The following is a 22,025-nucleotide window of genomic DNA, read 5'->3' on the forward strand; positions in this document are numbered from 1 at the left end:
AGTGTGCAGAATTTTCTCTCGCTTTTCGCGTTCCATCGTCGATAACTTTTGACTGACTGCTTCAATCTTGATGAAATTTTCACCACTAAGTAAACAAACCATCCGGATCAAAACACTGTCAATAGATTCGCGCTGTGACAACTAGGGGCGCTGCAGTAAATGAAAAGATGCGACCAGATTCTATGTAAAACAGACTTTATAATCATAATCGAAAATTTTGGATTTTCAAATCTGAATTCATAGTTTTTGTTCCAACTCCAACGCATGCAATCGCTACAACAAATTTGTGTGTATTTAATAGGAATCATGAATCCGATAAAGATGACCTGGTAACTTATTGACGATTCATTTCACAGATCTTCAATTCCTGCACACTGTTTTGAAAATGCTCATTAACGGTCATTAGGAACAAAATGATTCAAAACACGTTACAGGTACCATTTGATCGGCAATATGTAGTAACGACCGCTAGATACGATATGATTATCTTCAATTTTATTGCCAAAACTGCTCCATCATTGGGCCTTTTAAAGTCGTTCTCCGCATTTTATCAGTCACGGGTTCCAAGGGCACAAAATGACCGTCAAACGAGTTGAGACTACAGATAGACAAGGGGTGCCTCGCTAAAGTAGTAGAAACCGGAAGCAGTCTGGCGCTGGCGTTACCGAAACTCGAAGCACCTAAACCTACTCTACGGGAGATCCCCACTGCACCGCCTCAGATTGAAATCAACTGTAAGATTTTCAATTAGTGCCAGAAAGAGACAACTGCGGAAATTAACACACGTTTTTTGGCAGGTCCCTCCGGGTTATTGTTTAGGATCGACCGAGAAGAAGCCGTTGTTCCGTATTTTTATCACGTTTCGATACATTTTTAATGGCTGGAATGAGTACTTTGTGAACGAAAAAAAAAACACCCCAGTGAGAAGCAAAACAATTAAGAACACCTTATTGGTAGCTTGAAACCGCACACGTGAGTTACATCAACAGATTGACTGGTAGATATGGTTTGGAATAGGGTGTTGCAAAATTTAGGACAAAGTTTGAAAAATATTTTTTGTGGACATTATTAAGATAAAACTTGATTGTTAAAACAATTATTATTAACAAAAAGTCATCAGAACACAATTTTTATAAAACTAAATTTATTTATTTTTAATTAATGTAAAATATCTGAGCAGAAACATTCCCATACCCCATAGCTTGATTGTTGCTTGTCACACAGTGATTGTTATTTTTCTGACGGTACTGGGAACTTTTTTTTGCTGTTTAAACTCTATTTACCAACTCGTGTTATGTCTTCCGCATTCTGGTGAACTGTAGGAGGACTTTAGCAGCAGGCAAAAGAAAAAAGGTACACAGAGTTTTTGAACGCTTGATCGCACCCCGAGGGGGAGTCGGCCGGTTTGGAGAATGGCTTTATTATGTAGTCATAGTTTGGCTGGCTGAGAATGGAAAGTCAAAACAAGTCATAATTTTTAGCCGCAGCAACTTTGTGTGTGAACAACTTATAATTCTAACTCAATGGGCCTTTGGAAAAACAACTGGACAATCCAATTGTTTTGGCTTTAAAAAAAATCGTATGAAGTTCGCGACAGTTTCATTATTCTATTTATCAATATATTTTATTTATTTTATTTATTGATCACGTACTACGATAACTCAATTTCAAACAGACTGCTTCTCCTGTAGAAATATAATAATACAGAATATTATATCATCATAGATTGACTGGATTCATGTCAAATCTTTTCAGCAGTAGCAAATAAAGATGGAAACTTCCAAGCATTCGTACTTATTTAGGCAATTCTGCAGATTCAGAAGTGGGATGAACTAACGAGCCTATAGAAAACAAAGAGACGAAATGTCCCGATTGGAATTTTCGGTTTCCTGTCAGTATCATTCCAATCGAGCAAAAGACTTGTCAAACTTTAAATTTTGGAACTGCGAAAGTATGGTGAAAAATTTTGAGCCAGTTACTGCTTCTTTAGATTTTAACGCTAATTTTAACAAATTAGATAAGCAAATCATTGCTAAATTATATTTATCAATTTCGAACAAAGTAAATGAAGAGCAGTTGTGAAGTAATAGAAGTTTGATCATATTTGTCCGTTCATCCAAAACAACAGCCACAAGAAGTTTTATTAAAGGCAATCCTGGGGCATGGTTGCTGATTGTATTATTTTGAAAGGGATGAGATGGCGCCTCTTTGTTTACTATAGTCTCATTAGGATGAACCACCTTCAAATCCTGTAAACGAGGACATTTCACGGAAGAATAACAAGCTCAAAGAAACTCCTGTCTATGAAGAGATGCTAAACGTTCCAGATGCGTTCGGTAAAACTGATGGTGTTCTAGTTGTTCCATGCTCTGACGCTGCCAGGATGCAGGCAGTGATGGACTCGAAGATCGCGGAAGTTGACCATCTAGATGATGTGAGGAGTTTGCTTGTCGGGTAAATTATATACTTACATATTCATCTTGAAATTATTGTATTAAAAACGAGAGGAAACTAAACATATAGACTTAATTTCAATCAAAATCAAACAAACAATATGTGAAAAAAAAAATTAAAAAAAGGTAATGGTTGTGCTTTCCAAATCTCGCAGTCTTGATTAGGTCAAAAATATAATCAAAATAACAAATGAATTCTTACCGACTCAAATGGTTTATTTAAAATATTTCTGCGTCAGCCGAATTGGCCACCCAAAAAGAAAAATCAAATTATCGTTCTATGTGGGGGGTGGAGATTGGTTAGGAATTTGACTGGTCGAAAGAACGCCAACGCCATGTTCTGCGAAACGAGCACCTGCCGTATGGATACACTTCAGTTCAGATTAAATAGATTATTTTGGTGGAAGAGACCTGTCTCAGCCCATCCGATCCATTAATCCATCACTTCAGACTTTTTGAACAACTCCTCGATCCAATTTATACACAATAATGGTTAAAAACCACGAACAAGTCAATGGAACGGGTTTATTGAAAGACAGATGGACGGGCTCTGGCAGAATGTGAGACAAGTACCTGGTAGGTTTTATGTACATAAGCAACCCCAACAACAAAATCTGGAGATTAACCTTGATATTTTTTATCCCCATCCGATGAGATACACGAGAAGGGGAACGGCAACACCAGCAATAAAGAATGGCTGGAGTTTTGTTCTGCTTTACGGGCCCCGAAAACAACTCGCTGACTTGCTATTTTTCCCCAAAGAACGAATCTGCTCCAGCCAACAACCGGACGGCGTTGTTTGGCAAATGATTTTTCATTAATGTTTTCGGTGGATCCGTGGTCTGGTTTCGACGATGCCCTTTGAGGAACTGCCAGGCACAGAGGTACCTAGGACGCGCGGTACTGATTGGATCCTTTTTTTGACCTAAGATAATTATTTTCGAGATACCCATCAATTTAAAAAAAAAAGTAGCTCATATCCAGGTGCAATTTGTTGAATTTAAGATCTTTCGGAAATTTACATAGCGACTATCATCGATCGTACCATTTGTGTAGAGGAAATGTAACCACCTTCCGCTCCGTCGTATTCCTTTGATTCGTCTTAATTCATAAATGCACGATTAAGAGCCGAAAAATCCCCCCCTGGGATTATGTCATAGTCACGAGCTAAAAATTTCGACTAGTGACCCATTTTTTCCTCACATGTCGTTCGTTTAAGATTTTTTCGAAATGAAAGCATGCTATGAATGATTGTTTTGGTAAAGAAAGATTTTTCCATTATGTTATTGATCATGGAAATCTTCAATCATTCGGTCATGACATGATGGTTGAAATGGGTCATGAGAAACATCACCAGTGCAATTTTTTGCAACTTTTAGGATATTCTGTTTGCCAAGATTATTTTCAATTTACAATATGTTGAAAAACGTTAGCTAGCAATAGTACAAGATTAATGAAAACAAAAATAAAGTCTAGAAACATTTTTTAAAGTTTCCATTTGGTTTCCATCTTTCATTCATTGTACATTCTTCTCATGCGTGAATGTTATTTACATCATGTGAATGACCGAGGCATTCGCATTCACGTTATTGGAAAATTTCTGTCATGACATAATCCATGACTGATCATTTTTCTGTGGGATAGTGATTCAAAATAAAATTTCGCCATCCTTATGAATGAACGAATATTTTCAAGCCTGGGTGTGAGTGTGAAAAATAAATCATTAATTAGCTCAATAGTACGTTATGGATTGATCTATGCATTTCCTGCACAGTTTCATAAAAAAAATAGAAATATAGTTCAATATATAGGTAAATGTCAGTATTCAAACCAACATGGAAGGAGATTCTATTGAAGTAATGAAAACTAAGTGGCCGTTGTCTTAGGGGCCTTTACCCTAGTTCCAATCCAAGGGTGATCATTCCCACTTCTGATATTTGGAGGATGTCGGTTTCGAATAAATGAAAGACTTGATAATTTAGATTTCGAACTTTCATGGCTGACGTCTGGAAAATATCTGGATAATTCTTTTTATACATAATCGAGAATTTTTGTTTAGCTAAACATGCTAACCTGACTCCTTCAGAGTCTTATTTAGTTAAATTGAATCAGTAGCCCAAATAATTTTCGAATACGAGCTATGTTCATAGGAAGTGTTTGAGAATTGTGTTTCTTGTTCATTGGGTATTTTTGTGGTGTTATTGGTTTGTGCTTAATATGAATTTCGAGTCCTTTTCACATACCTGTTATAGACACGTTTACTCATAAGATGCCTTTTTAATGTTATTATGTTTTATCAAAAGTAAAAAGTTTAAAATCAAAATTTATGGTGTTTTATATATTGGGTCTGTAATAGCGAAAAATGTTTAGTAATGTTGTTCTTAAAACTGTTTGGTTTTTGCACATGTTCAAAAACTGAACCGCGCTTAATTCGAACCGTTTATTTCATTTGATAAATTGGTTTTCGGATCTATAGATACAACTTAGTTCATTCCTAAAAATTACAATTTATTACGAATAATTTCTGATAAGGCACAAGTAAGAAATTCCATAAAGTAAAACTAATACAAAAAACTATGACTAATGGTTAGGATCAGTAGACTGAGTCAATTTGGGATCATTTTTGAATTTTTCAAACCCTGGAATACTAGAAGCTTCGTTTTGGTTCAAAACTCATCCATGATTTATTGCAAAATATTTAAGTAACGAAGACCATAGGGTTTGAGAAATTCAAAAATTACCCAAATTCGACTCAGCCTATTGTGTCAGTGATCGAATGTTTGCAATATATAATCGGGATGTAAAATCTAGATTTAAACATTTTGAGAGACCTGAATCAATGCAATTTTACAAAAAGGTAATCGACACTGAATAAAGAAACAATTTGAATTACAGATTCTAGTTATATCTGGAAGAATGACATCACTGTTCTTTATTTCGCTATTTGTTTCCGCAAACAAAAACAGTACAATAGTGCAAAATGTGGTTCACTGTATTGTTGTTCATCCTTGCAATTCTTCTATTGATCATCTTAATCGAATGTATACAAAATATTTTGCTGTATTGTGCAATAAAACGAAGCCTTCCAAAGTCAAGGTCGGTTCCGTGGCTTCCAATAGTGGGTAGCTATGCTCTCTACAAAGAAGATCTATCGCCAACCGGCATATTGCCATCTTTTGAACGGTTGGTGAAACAATATGGAGATAATTTCTTGCTGCAGACTTTGATGAATGAGCCAAGGGTTTACGTAAACACTCCGGATGTAACGGAACAAGTGCTTTCGACCCACGGTAATCATAAGGCGAATCTTTACGACATCCTTGCCCCCCTGTGTAGTGGCGGGATTCTGACTGCGTATGGTTCCAAATATGCGGAGAAACGAAAGATGGCAGCGCGCGCCTTCAGCTACAAGATGTTGGATATCTTTTGCGGGGTTTTCGAAAACCAATACATTCATCTTCAGGATAAAATTCAGAGCAAATTAGGAAAAGGAGATTTCGACTTGCACAAAATGATTTGGTGCTACACTCTAGATGTGATAGCTGAAACTGCTATGGGAGTGAAATTGGGTTGTCAAAAAGATAACTCACTGACATATGGAAAAGCCTTGGAAGAGTGAGATGATATATTGGTACGAATTGATAAAGCTATTTTTATTTAGAAACATTTGCATAATTTCAGATTACTGTACATATTTGCATGTCGGATATATAACCCATTGAACCAATACGAACTTATATTCAGGTTCCGCAAAATGTATCGACGGCAGAATGTTGTAGCCAAGTACGTTCAAGATTTCTCGGATGCTATCATCAAGCAACGCAAGGAGCAGCTGTTGGATATTATGAATGATCAATCCGACAACGATGTTCACTGCAAAACTCTACTGGATCATTTATTGACAACCAAACAGAATGGTCAGCATTTGTCGGATGAAGAGATTCGCGACGATGTAAACACATATATGCTTGCTGGCCATGATCCGACTGCCAGCACTGCAAGTTTCGCCATTTACGAACTATCCCGAAATGCTGATATTCAACAGAAGGTCTATGAGGAGTTGGTAGAATTATTCGGTCGAGATCTTACAAAAATTCCTTTAAACGGTAGGAATCTCCACAAGCTTAAATATTTGGATATGGTGATCAAAGAAACACTTAGGCTGTATTCCTTAATACCGATGATCGGTCGAAGAGCCACGGGAGATTTGATAATCGATCATAAAGTCATTCCCAAAGGAACATCGTTGTTGATTATGATTCAAACGATGCACCACGATCCAAGACTTTATCCGGAGCCGAAACGATTTGATCCGGATCGTTTTACTGATGAGGCCATCTCCAAACGTCACCCTTTCAGCTACATACCTTTCGGAGCTGCTCCACGTCTCTGTGTTGGACAAAAATTTGCCTTGGTTGAGCTTAAGTTGCTGCTGATTCTTCTGTTGGCTGATTTTAAATTTTTACCATGTGACTTGGAAAACCGTGTTCAAGTAGCGGTCAGTCTGAACTTGACCACAAAAAACGGCATTTACGTCAAGGTGCAACCTCGTAAGTGAACAAAGTTTATCGAATTTACTGTGAATACTACTAGAATATCTTCATTACATTAAAATTTTGTATTTTTAATTTTGGTTTAAACATTATTGACGTTATATGATGACAATGTCCCAATCCCAGTTGAAAAATGACCGCATCATGATTGAAAAAGAAACAAATGAGATTGATCTACCCTTTTATTTTAAAATGTCGACGGAAAATCCGGGCAATTTCCGGACAAATTTGGTCAAAACTAGAGATGTGCCGAATAGTGGTATTCGGCGAACAATAGAAAACCGAATATTTACCTTTTCAACTATTCGGCCGAATATTCGGTCGAATATTCTGTTGAGTTTTTAATAGAAATTAAAAAGCGAAAATTTCATTTTTCTTCTACTTCTTCCATCTTAATACTCCTTATGTTTTTGAATCGAATATTTTTAACCAGATGTACCAATAATACATCAGATCATCTTTAAGTAGATGTCTCCTTTATTTTCAAAATGTCACCAATAGTTAGAAGGACATCAGATGAATTGTCGCTTCTAGGACGTTTATCACCAAAAAGATTGGGTTCCAATGAAATCTGAGACAAAACATGTCAAAACAGGCGCCAAGCTATTTGAAATTACTTAATTTATATTGAATCAGATGAATGTTGAATTTAAGCTAGATGTTCCAAAATAGTTGTTGAAAAAATCGATGATCTTTTACTTTAAAAATACCGTATTTTCAACCAAACGAATCCACACGGCCGGGTCTGGACGATTTTTTGGAAAATTTGTAAAAAAAATAAAATATCTCTACAGAATCTAGGCATTATTCTCAAACGAAAAAGATGAAAAGGAAGTAAATTATTTAAAATTTAATGTACTATTGAATCACAGCGGCAGTGTTAACCTGACCTGAACTTGCTAACTGGAATCAACTGCTCATATCTCATAACATAACCCCCATCTGAAGATTTTCAACTCAATCCTATGCATAATCACGACAATCTCGCGAAAACAGTGAATTACTAACATGGTCGACTCCAAAACTTGACACATGAAATCAACTACCTTTACTGTAAAACTTCCATGTGCCAAATTTCATTACAACCCTATGCATAATAAAGTCAATATCTCAAAAATAGGGAAGAGATAATATGGACGACCCCTTTTGAAGAGCCAAAATTTGAAATCTAATAGCAATAGAGCGTCCCCTTGAAAAATCATATGTGGAAATTTTCATCTCAATTCAATGTAGAATAACCTCAATATCGCATAAATATCAAACGGTTGATATGGAGGACCCTTTTCGGCCGACCTCTGACTCTAAATTAAAAACCTAGAATCGATTATTCGTCCTTCAAAAAACTCATGTGCAAATTTTCATCCCAATTCGATGTTTAATAACGTCAATATAGCAAAAACAATAAACAGTTGAAATGGACAACTCCTTTGGCCGACTCCTTACCCTAAATTTAATACCCCGAATTGATTCACCACAATCCGATGTATAAGAACGCTAATATCGCAAAACCAATACCCAGTTTATATGGACGACACCTTTGGATGACACCTTTGGACGACCCCTTTGGCCGACCCGTTATCCTTAATTTAATACCTGGAATTGATTGTTCATCACTCAAAACACTCATATGGAAGTTTTCATCTCAATCCAATGAGTAATAGGTCGGGCTTCAACCAGACCGAACTGAACGCCAACAGCATTTTTTCGCGGTACTTGAACTTTATGTGCAAATATTTCCATCTAGAGTCGAAATCTTTGAAGTTTATGAACCAGAATCCATTATTTAAAATCCAAAGAATTCATTTCAGTCAATTATATTCGCTTTTTCGATCTGGTATATGAATTACATGAAATTCAATTTCTGTTGTTTCTAAATTTTTTCATGGCACTCAGTTCAGTCTGGTCGAAGCCCGGCCAAGCCATTATCGCAAAAACATTTAACAGTTAATATAGACGACCCCTTTTGCTGACCCCTGATCCAAAATTCATTACCTGAAATCAATTTCTCATCTCTCAAAACCTTCGTGTGCAAATTTTCACCACAATCCGATAAAAATAACGTCAATATCGCGAAAACAATATTTGCCTTGTATGGACGACCCCCTTCAGACGGTTCGAAATTGGCTATCATCGGGTGCGGTCGTGATTTCTCGGTGCTGTGCGATGTGAAGTGTACATCCAGTTTAAGTTCTCGGTCTTGTGTAACATTACGGCGTTAGATTTCAATCTACTTTCAAGTAGAAATGTATATGTAGAAATCATCCCATTTTAAAGTATGGTTTTCTACTAAATTGTAAATTAGTCCTCGAAACAAAAATAATTTTCCAAAAATGCTTCCGAAAATGGGCTTGTTAAAATTCGTGCAGTTTTCGGATATCAATTTACGGAAGAAAAGTTTGTAGCAAGTGAGAATCAGTGAGAAATTTGAGGTGTTCAAAATGAAAAGCAAATTGTGGTTGACACTAAAAAATAGTTGCTTCAGTCAATTCAATAAATTTAAAGCATGTTCTCGAAGAGTTAAAAAAAGCCTACAAGCAGCAGTGGATGTGTTAGTGATGGCATGTGATGTGGACAATTCTATTTCCCCGTTTTGTGCGGTTACCATGGCGATGACTATGGATGGTTGGCTTGCTGCGATCAAATGAGTTTGTCGCTATCCGATTCGTGTAGTAGTTGAAACCATCTTAAATGGAAAAGGGGATGAATAACGCGACAGCGTTAAAATCCTAGAAAAAAATAATTAAAAAAAAATCTTAAATGGAACTAACTAAACAAATTTCCTTCATTCAGTTATGCTAGTTTCATAATCTTTAAATGGAAGCCCATAATAGAAAAAAACGCGGTTTGTGTGTTGTGCGGTTCATTCGGGAAAAGTATGCAGGAAGTAGGACAGAGTTGGTTTTGTTGTGTCGTGAAAATTTCATCAAAAATGGGAATAAAAATGAAATATGTAGAGGGGGAGGTTATTGGAAAAGCGCTGTGGAAAGCTTTAGGCCTTCTAGGGCTCGTTTATCCATGATGATGAAAAGTGTAATTTTCGTCCGATCATGGGCCACTGCGGGGAAGATGGGAATAGAAGTGTATGCGGAAGGAAAGGGGAAGAATGTGCGGTGTGCACTTTTTGAAAGAAAAATGAATGATACAGTGGTGGAGTAAGAGCAGAATGAAGGAAAAAAAACAAGGAAAGTGAAATTAAGAAAGCAGGAATAATCCTGATTAGTGCGGTGCGAGTCTAATTAAGGTTGCTAGGCGTAATATTCTTGGATCCTGAGGTCGGTTGTAAGTAATGGGTTCAAGTCCTGTTATCAGCCGACGGGTAAGATACATTTTTCTCGTACAAATGTTTAAATTAGAATGATCAATCAGCTGCACTCTCTCCAGGTATATACACGGATGCCGGAATACCTGTAGTAAATGTATAACATTTAAAATGTATTACATTTTTAACTGGTTGTGTACCTGGTTGATTCATTCCCTCAAAATACACTCACATAAAGACGATATACATTCATTTCATAACAGTTTACACGAAGCCATGGTTTCGGGTATAATGTTCACTGCACAGGAAATGATTCGATCAAATTGCATTATCTAAAGAATGCACGTGAGCACATACTTTGATCAAACTGCGGTGAATCCGTGCACCTATGGTGGATTATCATACATACATACATATATACATACATGTATGGACGACCCCCTTCAGAAGGGGTCATCCGAAAATCTGAAAACATTTTTCATCATTCTTGATCCTAATGGACATCCATGCCAAATTTCAGCCTCAGCTTTCAAGACGGCTGAGCCTATAGAAGACAAACAAACAAACAAACAAACCCACAGAAATTGCTTTTTTATATATAGATAGAAGATTTACTTTAACAAATCGTTTTGAACGCATAATCTTAAAATTTTCAAAGAAAAATTTGAGTACACCAAGGTCTTTTTTTACACTGATATACGTACCGCATAAAAAAAACCGTGTGAAAAAACCGTATTAATTCGCGAAAACCATGTAAAAAAAATCGTGTAAATTCTCGAAAACCGTGTAAAAAAAGCCGTGTATAAAACGTGTAAGAAAACCGCGTACAAAAAACCTAGGTGTATTTATTTGATAAAGCAAATGATTTGTATAAACCCGGGTAAGATCCGGAAAATTTCAAATAATAGTTGACATGCCCGTGCGAAGCACCCGTCCATTGGGGGGGGGGTTTCGAACTCCAAATTTAGCTAAAATTAATAACAATACCAAAAATAATCAATTTCTAGGCAAATTAAAAAAAACGTTTCCCAAATACAGAGTTTAAAACGAATCTGAATTCTAAAATAAATATCCAATCAGGTACAAAACTAATAATGGTATGTTGATAGCAAAATGATAATAATTTTTATTTTTATTCATCTACAATTCAATTCTTTTCTTCATTTTTAACTGAAGAGTTGATTGAATAATTCCGCTGTAGTATTTTGAATTTGAAAAAATATTTAATCATGTTTTGAAATGTGAAATTCCGATAACTGAAAAAATCTATTTTGAACTTTGGAGATTTTATTCAATGGATGGTCTTATTTAATTTGAATTGATGAGGAAGAATATATTGATTATTGTTTTAAAAGTGCCAGTCAGAAGTCAGATTAAAAAACTTCAATTTAAAAAAAATCCTGCATTTAAAAAAAACGTTAAGTCTTTTTTTTATAACAGAAGGATTTGTTAAAAAGAAGATTTTAAAAGTTCAAAATAATAACTTCATGATCAATTATACTGACATGGAAATGTTGGAAAATGGGTAATTTCGTGAATGATCAATAAAAACTGATTAAAAATTAAAAATAAGGAGTTCCAAGTTTTGTTTAAAAATATTGAAAGCACAAAGCAAATACAAAGTTAGTTAACATTGTGCTTTAAAATTTAGTTTTAAAGTTGCTATTTCGAATCATTTTTTAAACTTTTTAAGATGAATTAAAAAATGATGATCGATTCATAAAACAAAATGTTATATAAAAAAAACCATGAACAGTTTTTAAATTTTCAATCGCAAGTTTTAAAGTTTTAAATTACAAGCTCTGAGTTTTTTGTCACTTTCGATTGAAATCTTGAGTCCTGGAAAAAACAGAAGGTTGAAATTATGTTTTTTTTTATTAAAAATTTAGATTTGAGGCCTTATGATTCAAGAACAAAAAAATTCAGAATTACAAAAGAAAGACAAATGTGTTAAAAATGTTTCTGAAATTTAATTAGTTTGACTATAAAATACGGCAAATTAATTAGGAAAATTGAAAAAAAACTGTACTTTTAAATTCGGTAAATTTATTTGAAAATTAAAACAAAATATGAACATGAAAAATATAAGTTTTTCAAACCACTTCAGAAGGATTTTTTTTAACCCTCATCCGCATTAGATTTCATTACCCTAATCAGCACTTGTGGTGTCAATTTGACACCACAAGCTCAAATCGTTATAACTTTTGGCGTGTTAAACCGATTTAAACAAAACTTACATCAAAAGAAACCTTGTAATGTCAGTAAAATATGTTTAGAACATTATATACAGCTAAAGTTACAAGTTTTCTCGTTATTCAGCATGAAAGAAAAAAAATCCGAAAAACATGCCTCACGAAAACTGCTGTAGTTCATATGTTCCATGTCCAAAAAAATATTTGCCTTATGCATATGAAAGCTGAAGTTAATGCCTACATCATGAAGACAAAAAATATTTTTTTAAATTTTTTTTTAATGAAATGGTCACAAAAAGTTCAAAAAAGTGGTCTAAAAAACCTACTTTTAATTCGATTGCTAGTAAATACTATTTGAGCGATGGTAGAATTTTAGAAAAAATATGACAACAAACTTTATTAAAATTCTAACAGTTTGCTGTCTTTAGATTTTTGATGCAACAAATTTTACTGGAATTTTTCAAAGTTCACTACTTTGCGCAATTTTTTTACAAATTGAAATTTCAATTTAATAAACATAACCAATTACAGAATTTAATTGATAACTCAAGGCATCAGCATGTTGGGAGTTATTTTTTTTATGATTGATTCGGTAGATTTTAGCATCCTGCACTCGAATCTCTTGTCAAACTTGGTTGCACACATTTAGTTTGAGTGATAAGGAAATTTAAAATGTATCAGTTTTAAATGGAATCATACATTGATAACTGATTTACTAGCTAACCCTCATTTGTGAAAAAGATCTGATTCTGATTCTGTTTATCATACTTCATCCAATTAGGGAATAATATTATGATGAAAATGATGCATGATCTGAAAAGGAAAATTCAATAGTTTAAAAAAAAAGGAAAGATATCATTACAAGTATTATTGACAGTATTGCAGAAAGTGTAAAAAAAAATTTGATTTCATTCATAAAAGATGAATAGTGTCGTAGATCGAAATGTCTCAAGCCAAGGGTGATGTAAGACTAAATTCAGCCAGAGGCGGAGGCTAGAAATGTTTCTAACTTGCTTATTAACACTTATTTTCAAATACATTTCAGAATAAAATAATTTTCCGTTGCTACGGTGAATATTTTCCTTGGAAGAAATCTTCATTCTTTTTTCGAATTCTTTATTGGATACATGGACAAGCGTGGATATATGAAAATAATCTGGAATAAACGATAATCAAAGTATACCTAAAGCTATCTACAGTGAAATATACACGGATACACCTAAGATCTTTTACTAAAACAATAAATTTACATTTATAGTTCAATAGACATATTCCCAAATAAATAAGGCAACTTAATTAACATTTTTCCGAGGTGTAAGGAATTTGAGAACTGGTTTTGACCAATTTTGGCCCGTTGAATCCAAGTTTGTTTTTCTATCAGCTCCTGTTAACGGTATTACTTTTGCAAAAAGGTTGACATTCATTAAACAAAATTTGTGCCCTTTTTGGCATAAGTGTAAAGTATATTTTTTTCAGAAAAACAAACAATCAAAAAAGGCTTTTTGTTTATTTTTTATTCCGAAATTTTAATGAAATTTTAAAACAAAATTAATCTGAGATATTTTTTAAAAGTAAAAATAACCATTGACATTCTTCAACAAAATTGTTAAAAAAAATTGAAATCTTCAGTATCAAATACTTAACTACACAACACTTATTGAGGTGATATAAGGTGATTCTCAGAAATAGTTATGATATTAGTTATTTTTATTTCAAATTGTAGATCTATGCCCTTCCCATCTAGGCAAAATCTGTTGGAGTTTTTCATAAAAAGTGTTGTAAATCTTGACCGTTATTTTAGTTATTTTTGACCAACACGGCTGGATTCCACGATTCACACATATCGCCGATACTGCTTTCAGCCCCTCTATCTAAATAATTAAAACTTTAAGTTGTTAGTTAAGTGGTTTGTTCTGCCGATGAAGAAACGGTTATGATGGGCCTTCTCCATACTTGTTAAGCGATTCATTCCGTGTCGTGTTTTTGGGATCGATCGGAAACTACGTAAAAGTTGTCAATATTAACCCTTTCCACGAAGTTATTCGCGTTTTAAAAATAGAAATATTGATTTACAACAAAAGTTCTAGAGCAAAAGGTGCATAATTTAAGGCTACTTTAATAATCCATTCGATAAATTTGGGTTTTGAGGTGGATCATATATGCTCCATTGGGAAGATAACAACACATAGGGTGTAAAAGCAAAACAAGAAATAATTGCAAAAAACATGAAATTTCATCACCTCATTGATCACAAACTAAAACGATCCTATTTGTTGAAAAATTTCATTGGTATACCTTTCCCTTTATAGTCTATTTATTGAAATATTTGAAATTTTCATTTTTGCCTTGAACAATGGCAGCCATGACACTTTGCGCCAGGAAATCAAAACATGCCGTTTTTAGAGAAAAAATCACGAACTTTTAAAAGTATTTCGAGACATGTGATCATTTGAGCAGATGAGAAAACAATGCTGAAGCGAAAAATTTTTTTGAAGAAATGCTTTTCATGAGGTATGGATAGAAGAAAAGTACGTTTTGTTCCCAGTGTATCACTAGTGATCCACTTTACTGATTCGAAAATTGATATGTTTTAGTTGAAATCTAAGTAAATCATCATTTGATTCTGCTTGCATAAGCAACCTTCTGCACGTCAGTATTTTTATTTGAGGGAAATTATAAAAAACTTGTCAAGTTAGTGAACAACACATGACGACTTGATTTAAATTCGAAAAAAATCTGACTTTTTTGCAGCTTTCGATCTGCCAAGCAAAACCTAGAGAATCGATTTTCTTCAAATTTTGTGCAATGTTTCTTCACTCATATCTACGTATTTGGTGAGAAAATGGTGTTGGTCCAAAGCGCCCAGTTCAAATGTAAGCTGTGTAAAGTTGTGGATCACCTGTGCTACCATGGGAAGGAAAGGGTTAAGGAATTAAGGCCACTGTGCTTTCATCGCCCAAATTTTGTAAAATGATTTAAAGTCTGTTTCACATAGAATCTGGTCGCATCTTTTCATTTACTGCAGCGCCCCTGGTTGTCACATCGCGAATCTATTGACAGTGTTTTGATCCGGATGGTTTGTTTACTTAGTGGTAAAAATTTCATCAAGATTGAAGCAGTCAGTCAAAAGTTATCGACGATGGAACGCGAAAGGCGAGAGAAAATTCTGCACACTCACGTAGAGAAACCGACGTGGTCAGGGGTAAAGATCGCGAAATTCCTGAAATATCCTAAATCGACTGTAAATTCGGTGCTGCAACGTTACCGGGAGACCCTTACGGTGGATCGAGCAAAACAAACCAGGCGTAAAAGTGGAACATATGACCGGAAGCTGCGAGCAAAGGTAATTCGATCAGTTCACAATAATCCTGGAATCTCCTTGCGTGATTTGGCGAAAATTCAAGACGAACCACAGTACAGCTCGACGAATTTGTTTGCGAGAAGGCTTGCGGTCGTATCATGCAAGCAAACACCCCAACAGGACGCTGAAACAAAACCTGGTTGCCAAAAACAGGGCAAGGAAATTGTACGAGAAATTGTTGACCAAGTACAGCGGACGCATTTTGATGGACGACGAAATTTACGTCAAAATGGATTTTGGACAAATACCCGGTAACCAATTTTATCTTGCGAAGCGTAAAGGGAATGTTGCGGATAGATTCAAGTTTATTTTCGCAGATAAATTTGCTCGTAAGTTGATGATTTGGCAAGGGATCTGTAGTTGTGGGAAGAAGACTAAGATTTTCATCACTGGGAACACAATGAATGGAAATGTTTACAAAGAAGAATGTCTCCAGAAGAGGGTTTTGCCATTCATTCGGTCCCACAAAGGTTCGGTGAAGTTTTGGTCGGACCTGGCAACCTACCACTACAGCCGGGATGTCGTTAAGTGCTATAAGGAGAACAAGATCGACTTTGTTGAAAAAAGTATCAATCCACCAAACTGTCCGGATTTTCGTCCCATCGAGAAATATTGGGCAATAGTTAAGAGCAAACTGAAGAAACGTGGCCGAACCATGAAAAAACCCGCTCAAATGGAAAAGTGGTGGAACAAGATGGCGAATGAGGTTACCAGCAGTACTGTGCAGAAAATGATGGATGATATCACAAAAAAAGTTCGAAAATATATCCGCAAAGCTGACGAATGATTTTTATGTATTTTTTCCTTAAAGTACAAACAATACCCTACAAAATGACATTTTTACTTTTGTTGTACGTTATTGCTTTGCGGAGAAATGATCTATTTTATCCGACCAGATTATATGTGAAACAGACTTTAACACGTTCGTCGCCACGTCACCCATATTCGGCAGACGGGTGTATTTCATGGGGGGCCCCGTCACATAAAAAAGCAGAAGACGCTCTCTTACTTGAGTTTACCGCTCAGCTTCGCCACACGTTTCAAATAGGGGAGGAGCGGGCTATATGCGCCTATTAAGCAGAATACTAGTTTAACCAAATATTACATCGAATATGTGTACAAAAACTACATACACATGAGCAGACATCTGTTTTCTATATATTGGAGTAATTTTTTTGTTGAAATCTCCTTCCGTTTTTGAGAAATTGATTTTATTATAACTGTTGTCAAAATTGCCGAACCTCAAACCGTGCGGGCTAAATGCGCCTATTTATGTTTAAGGTAAAATTTCTGTTTCTTTTGCTAAACTTCCGTATAATTTCATTGAAAATACTAGAAACTGATAACTTTCATGCGACAAAGCTGAAGTTTTATAAAAATCTATGTCTTTTATAACTTTATGGAATAAACAAAATTTAGGGTTGCATGATATGGAGGAATTTCATTGATAAGATAAATTTTATCAAATCTGTTTTGAGATCTTCGATTTGCTCTTGATATGTTAATTAGAGCTTAGGTTTGAAGTTTTAATGATACAAATTATATATTTATTCTATTTAACCTGTTATTTAAGGGTAGTGGCTGTTTATGCATGGAAATCGATCCTCTACATCAGCCAGCGTAATTTCGACACGGCGCAATCACCGACGGCGCAACTACCGACGGCGCAACTACCGACGGCGCAACTACCGACGGCGCAACTACCGACGGCGCAAACACCGACGGCGCAAACACCGACGGCGCGTGAGGCGAGAAATATTTCGAACCTATTATGATAGAACTCCGCGAGTTTCTTGGCGGGAGATATGGCGTTCTATGCACCGCGAAGATAGGCTTGGGCATATCGAACCGCCATCATCCCGATCACTTCAATTTGTTCCAGCACGAAGAGTAGACGGCCAAGCCGCAAGTTCAAAATCATTGTTGTTTCTTGATGTTAAGTGTTTAGTAATAAAATTCAATATAAGTCAGTAAAAGTCTTCTAAAGTTAAAAATAAAGTGTGTAGTAATTGTTTAAAATAAACTGTTTGAACTATCAGTGCAAGTGTCATCATTTGATCTCAAGAAAAACCGCAAAAGTGAATAAAAGAAACTCACCCGAAATTTGGGAGCTAGTGTCCGCTAAATTAATGTCTGGGAATCACCCACTGCAACCCTGAGCCCTCGACATTTGGTCCTTCGAACCGGATGAGGCCCTGAATCCGGAACGGATCCGGATTAGACCTATCTGGAAGCTACAGTGCCGATAGCCCCAACGCCATCGCAACCGCGGACGCCAAGCGCCATCTTTGGGAACGCAGTTCAGCTGAGCACAAAGAAATATAGGGGAAAGGTTTCCTAAATGGGCCTATCGGGTAAAATGACCCTACGGCTGTTTGATGAAATGGCTTACTAGACAGCTTATCTGACCAATGCATTTTGAAGGTGATACGCTTAGAACATAAGCCCGGTCCTCCCCTACAAGGCATATTTCTATCATCGAAAAGGTTAGTAGCACTCCAATCGCACTACATTCCGTGTTCATCTCTACCGGATCTCTTTTGTTGCACAAATCATCACCACATTCGGCTGCACACATCACATCATCTCCGTCGGAGATCGGCGGATCGATTCGATACCAACCGTGCCTGGAACAACAACTCAACACTAGCAGCAACTTGCTTCGGTCAAGCACCTCACTTCAGCTGTGACCATTTCATCACTCGAGAGAACCAGTACAACCAAGCAACAATTAGCCAGCAGCAGGATTTATAAAAATACAAGGCAAATTCCTTGCCTTGCTAAGGTAATTAGCATTCCAAACACTTAATTGTTGCTTGCCGAGCTACTTGGTCTCAACTTTTAGATTCCCCATCGCACATAATGTCATCTACCGAGCGAAAACTGCGCAGCCTCAAAGCCCGTCGGCGCAGTTTATCGGCATCATTCAGCAACATCTATAAATTCGTCGAGAATTTCCAAGAGCCCCGAGACATCGCAGAAGCACCAGTCCGACTTGAAGCTGTCGTCGAAATCTGGTCCGAATATGCTAAGGTCCAGTCAGAACTGGAAACACTCGACGAAGCACCTGAAGCACTGGATAAGTACCTCGAACAAAAAACTTCATTTGAAACCGCTTACTATCGAGTGAAGGGATTTTTGCTTCAAAAATGCCCTCCACAAGCCACAACACAACCACCAACTCATGCCACACAACCCCATCACACGCACGTCAAGTTGCCCGACGTAAAATTGCCCGAATTTGCAGGAAATTTCGAGCACTGGCTCAATTTCCATGACCTTTTTGTTTCACTGGTCCACTCATCACAAGAATTGTCAAGCATCCAGAAATTTTACTATCTTCGAGCATCACTTTCTGGAGAGGCTCTAAAATTAATTCAAACTATTCCAATATCCGCCACAAATTACAACGTAGCTTGGAATTTGCTAACCCAACACTATCAAAATTCCCGATTGCTCAAACGTAGCTACGTTCAGACACTTTTTGATTTTCCGATTCTGCGACGAGAATCGGCTACGGAACTGCACACATTGGTTGAACAGTTCGACGCAAACGTCAGAATATTAAAACAGCTGGGTGAATCAACAGAACACTGGGACATACTTTTGATTCATCTTCTTTCGACCCGCTTAGATCCCAGCACCCGCCGAGATTGGGAAGACCATTCATCTGCCATAGAAACCACAACGTTTCAAGAACTTACCTCCTTCATCCAGCGCAGAGTAGCTGTCTTAGAACAGCTAACACCCCACACACACACTGAACCCAAATCCCTATCCCAAAATCGCCACAATAATTCACGCTCCGGAAGCTATGCTGCATTTCAAACCCCCAGAGCCCGAATATGTGTCGTTTGTTCACAATATCACATTATTTACCAGTGCCCCATTTTCAACAAACTGTCCGTTCAGCAAAAAACCGCACTAGCCAAACGAAACCGATTGTGCCTAAATTGCCTACGGAGAGGCCACCACGCGCGCGAATGCCGATCGATTAACTGCTGCAAGAACTGTAGGTCAACACATCACACGCTCCTGTGCCCTGCCAATCCTACACAGACCAGCCCAAAAGAAATTCACTCTATTAGCAACCCACCAACGATCAACATACAACAGTCACCGTTCCCAGCTCCAACTCCAGCTCCGAGAAGCAATGCAGCACACACGGGGATCACCAGCTGTAACTCACACATCTCCGATCGACCCCGAGTGATTCTAGCCACGGCAGTAGTCGTTGTTGTTGACGACACGGGAAAACAACACTTGGCTCGAGCCCTGCTGGATTCAGGCAGCGAGTGTTGTTTTGCCTCCAATCGCTTGTACAAGCTCATGCAGGCAAAACGTACGAAGGTTGACGTACCAATTGCCGGGATTGGAAACTCGTCTACTAACGTCAATTTCCAATTTCAAGCCTTAATCAAATCCCGTACCTCGGAGTTTACTGCAACTGTGCCTTTGCTCATTTTACCCAAAGTTACCATTGATTTGCCGACGGTGAACATAGACATTTCCCAATGGTCAATTCCCGAAAACTTACAATTAGCTGATCCAGCATTTTATACAAGGCAACCTATTGATCTCGTGCTGGGAGCCGAGATATTTTTTGATCTGTTTTCTGTTCCCGGTAACATTTGTTTGAGTGACTCACAGCCGTTCCTAATCAATACAGTTTTCGGATGGGTCGTCTCTGGGAAAACCCTGTCAAATGCATCAATCAGCACCCCCATTTCATGTAACGTAGCTACAGTCAACCCATTGCATGATCGCGACAGCTTTCGTTTCCCTTCGAAGGATGACTTCATCAATCAGCTGTTGGATAATCGATTGGTAAACAAACATCCTCTGGTGGACCAATACCATAAAGTTAGTACGGAGTATTTTCGGCCCGGTCACATGGAACAAGTGATCGAGTGCGAGCATACATCTAAACCAGTCTACTGTCGCTCCCACCAACCGGTAATTCAGCATAGTAGTATGCGCGCGATCCTATTGCGATCTCACACCAATCGATTAGCATCTAGAGAAACGAAATTGTATCCATGACCCACACAGAAACATTCTCCAACCAACATTTCAGCGCTTGATCCATGATCAACTTACACGAACATTTCCACACACGGTTACGTTCGACAAAACTTCGGCTTTTGATCAACTCGTTTATTAAGAGAGCAAGCGATTGAGGGGTAAGAAGCATAGGCAACAGACAGGGCTATCGCGGGGTGTTTGTTTACTTGGCTCAAATTGCGTGCGCACAGACGGTGGCAGAATAATGAATATTGAACGACGAAGATATTTTCAACATCAGTCCTGCTGAATGGAGGCTTCAGCAGTCGGCTTACACGTATAAGATATTGCATTTTTATAACACTTGGGCTATATTGGGATTGGGTTGAGATTTCGGAATAAGAAGGGTTGTTCATTTGCAGAAGACGTAACTTCTGTGATCCACCAGCACAGCATCGACAATCTTCATGGTGGCAGAGAACAGTGTTCTGCTGGTCAGCATCAATTTGCAACTGCCGAAGGCCTCACACAACAGCAGCGTTTGTCCAACGAGCGGTGATCCAACTCGATGACGTCACCAGGGTGGATGGAATAATCTTGCGACCAGACGAACCAAAACAGCTAATCGTTCTCTCAGGCTCTCCTCTTCACTCTCCAGGGCCACGCTCTTACCATCAACGATTGCTTCGGGTCCATTTCCAGCTCCCGGTCGACCAGTTACGATGTATTGGTAATCGAGCGGATCACCGAACACATGCTTATCGAACAGCTGATCGATCAGCTGACGGCAAAGCTACCAGTATCCCGAGCATCTCTCAAATCGATCGTTCCCTGGAGAACAATTCCAACAACAGCAAGCAAGGAAAGCCACAAGTGGTAGTGTTCGTCTGGGCTTCGCAATGTTTTCGCCGATGAAATAAGATATTCTGGATTTGATGCTCAGAGTTTTCGGCTGGTTGGTTGTTATGGCATAGGATATGGGTTTAATTTCAAAGAGAAGATTTAACGTGGTTTCGGGGTTGCTGCGCGCAACTGTGCTACTTGAGCTCAGAGCAGATGATAAGTGCCAGGCACAGATCGATTATTTTCTAAACTATACAATGGGCAACTGAAACACTTCATAGAGCAGATGGGAATTTTGGGTTGACACAGAAACGAGAAGATGTTGGTAGGATAGCATTCACATAACTTTGTTATCAATCG

The 22,025-nt window shown here is 37.3% G+C and overlaps 1 protein-coding gene across 1 annotated transcript; it reads left to right on the plus strand.

Moving 5' to 3' along the window:
* Positions 1 to 5,578: 5,578 nt before the first annotated feature.
* Positions 5,579 to 7,081, plus strand: LOC129749225 (cytochrome P450 4d2-like). Its single transcript, XM_055744164.1, has 2 exons — positions 5,579 to 6,068; positions 6,135 to 7,081. Exons 1-2 carry the CDS (start codon positions 5,680 to 5,682, stop codon positions 7,009 to 7,011), a joined length of 1,266 nt encoding a protein of 421 aa, XP_055600139.1. The 5' UTR covers positions 5,579 to 5,679; the 3' UTR covers positions 7,012 to 7,081.
* Positions 7,082 to 22,025: the final 14,944 nt, after the last annotated feature.

The sequence above is a fragment of the Uranotaenia lowii genome, chromosome 2 (assembly GCF_029784155.1).
Source record: "Uranotaenia lowii strain MFRU-FL chromosome 2, ASM2978415v1, whole genome shotgun sequence".
NCBI lineage: Eukaryota > Metazoa > Arthropoda > Insecta > Diptera > Culicidae > Uranotaenia > Uranotaenia lowii.

Coding starts and splice junctions, on each gene's coding strand:
- LOC129749225 (XM_055744164.1), top strand. CDS start 5,680: ATGAATGAGCCAAGGGTTTACGTAAACACTCCGGATGTAACGGAACAA. Junction 6,069..6,134: donor TATGGAAAAGCCTTGGAAGA/GTGAGATGATAT, acceptor GCATAATTTCAG/ATTACTGTACATATTTGCAT.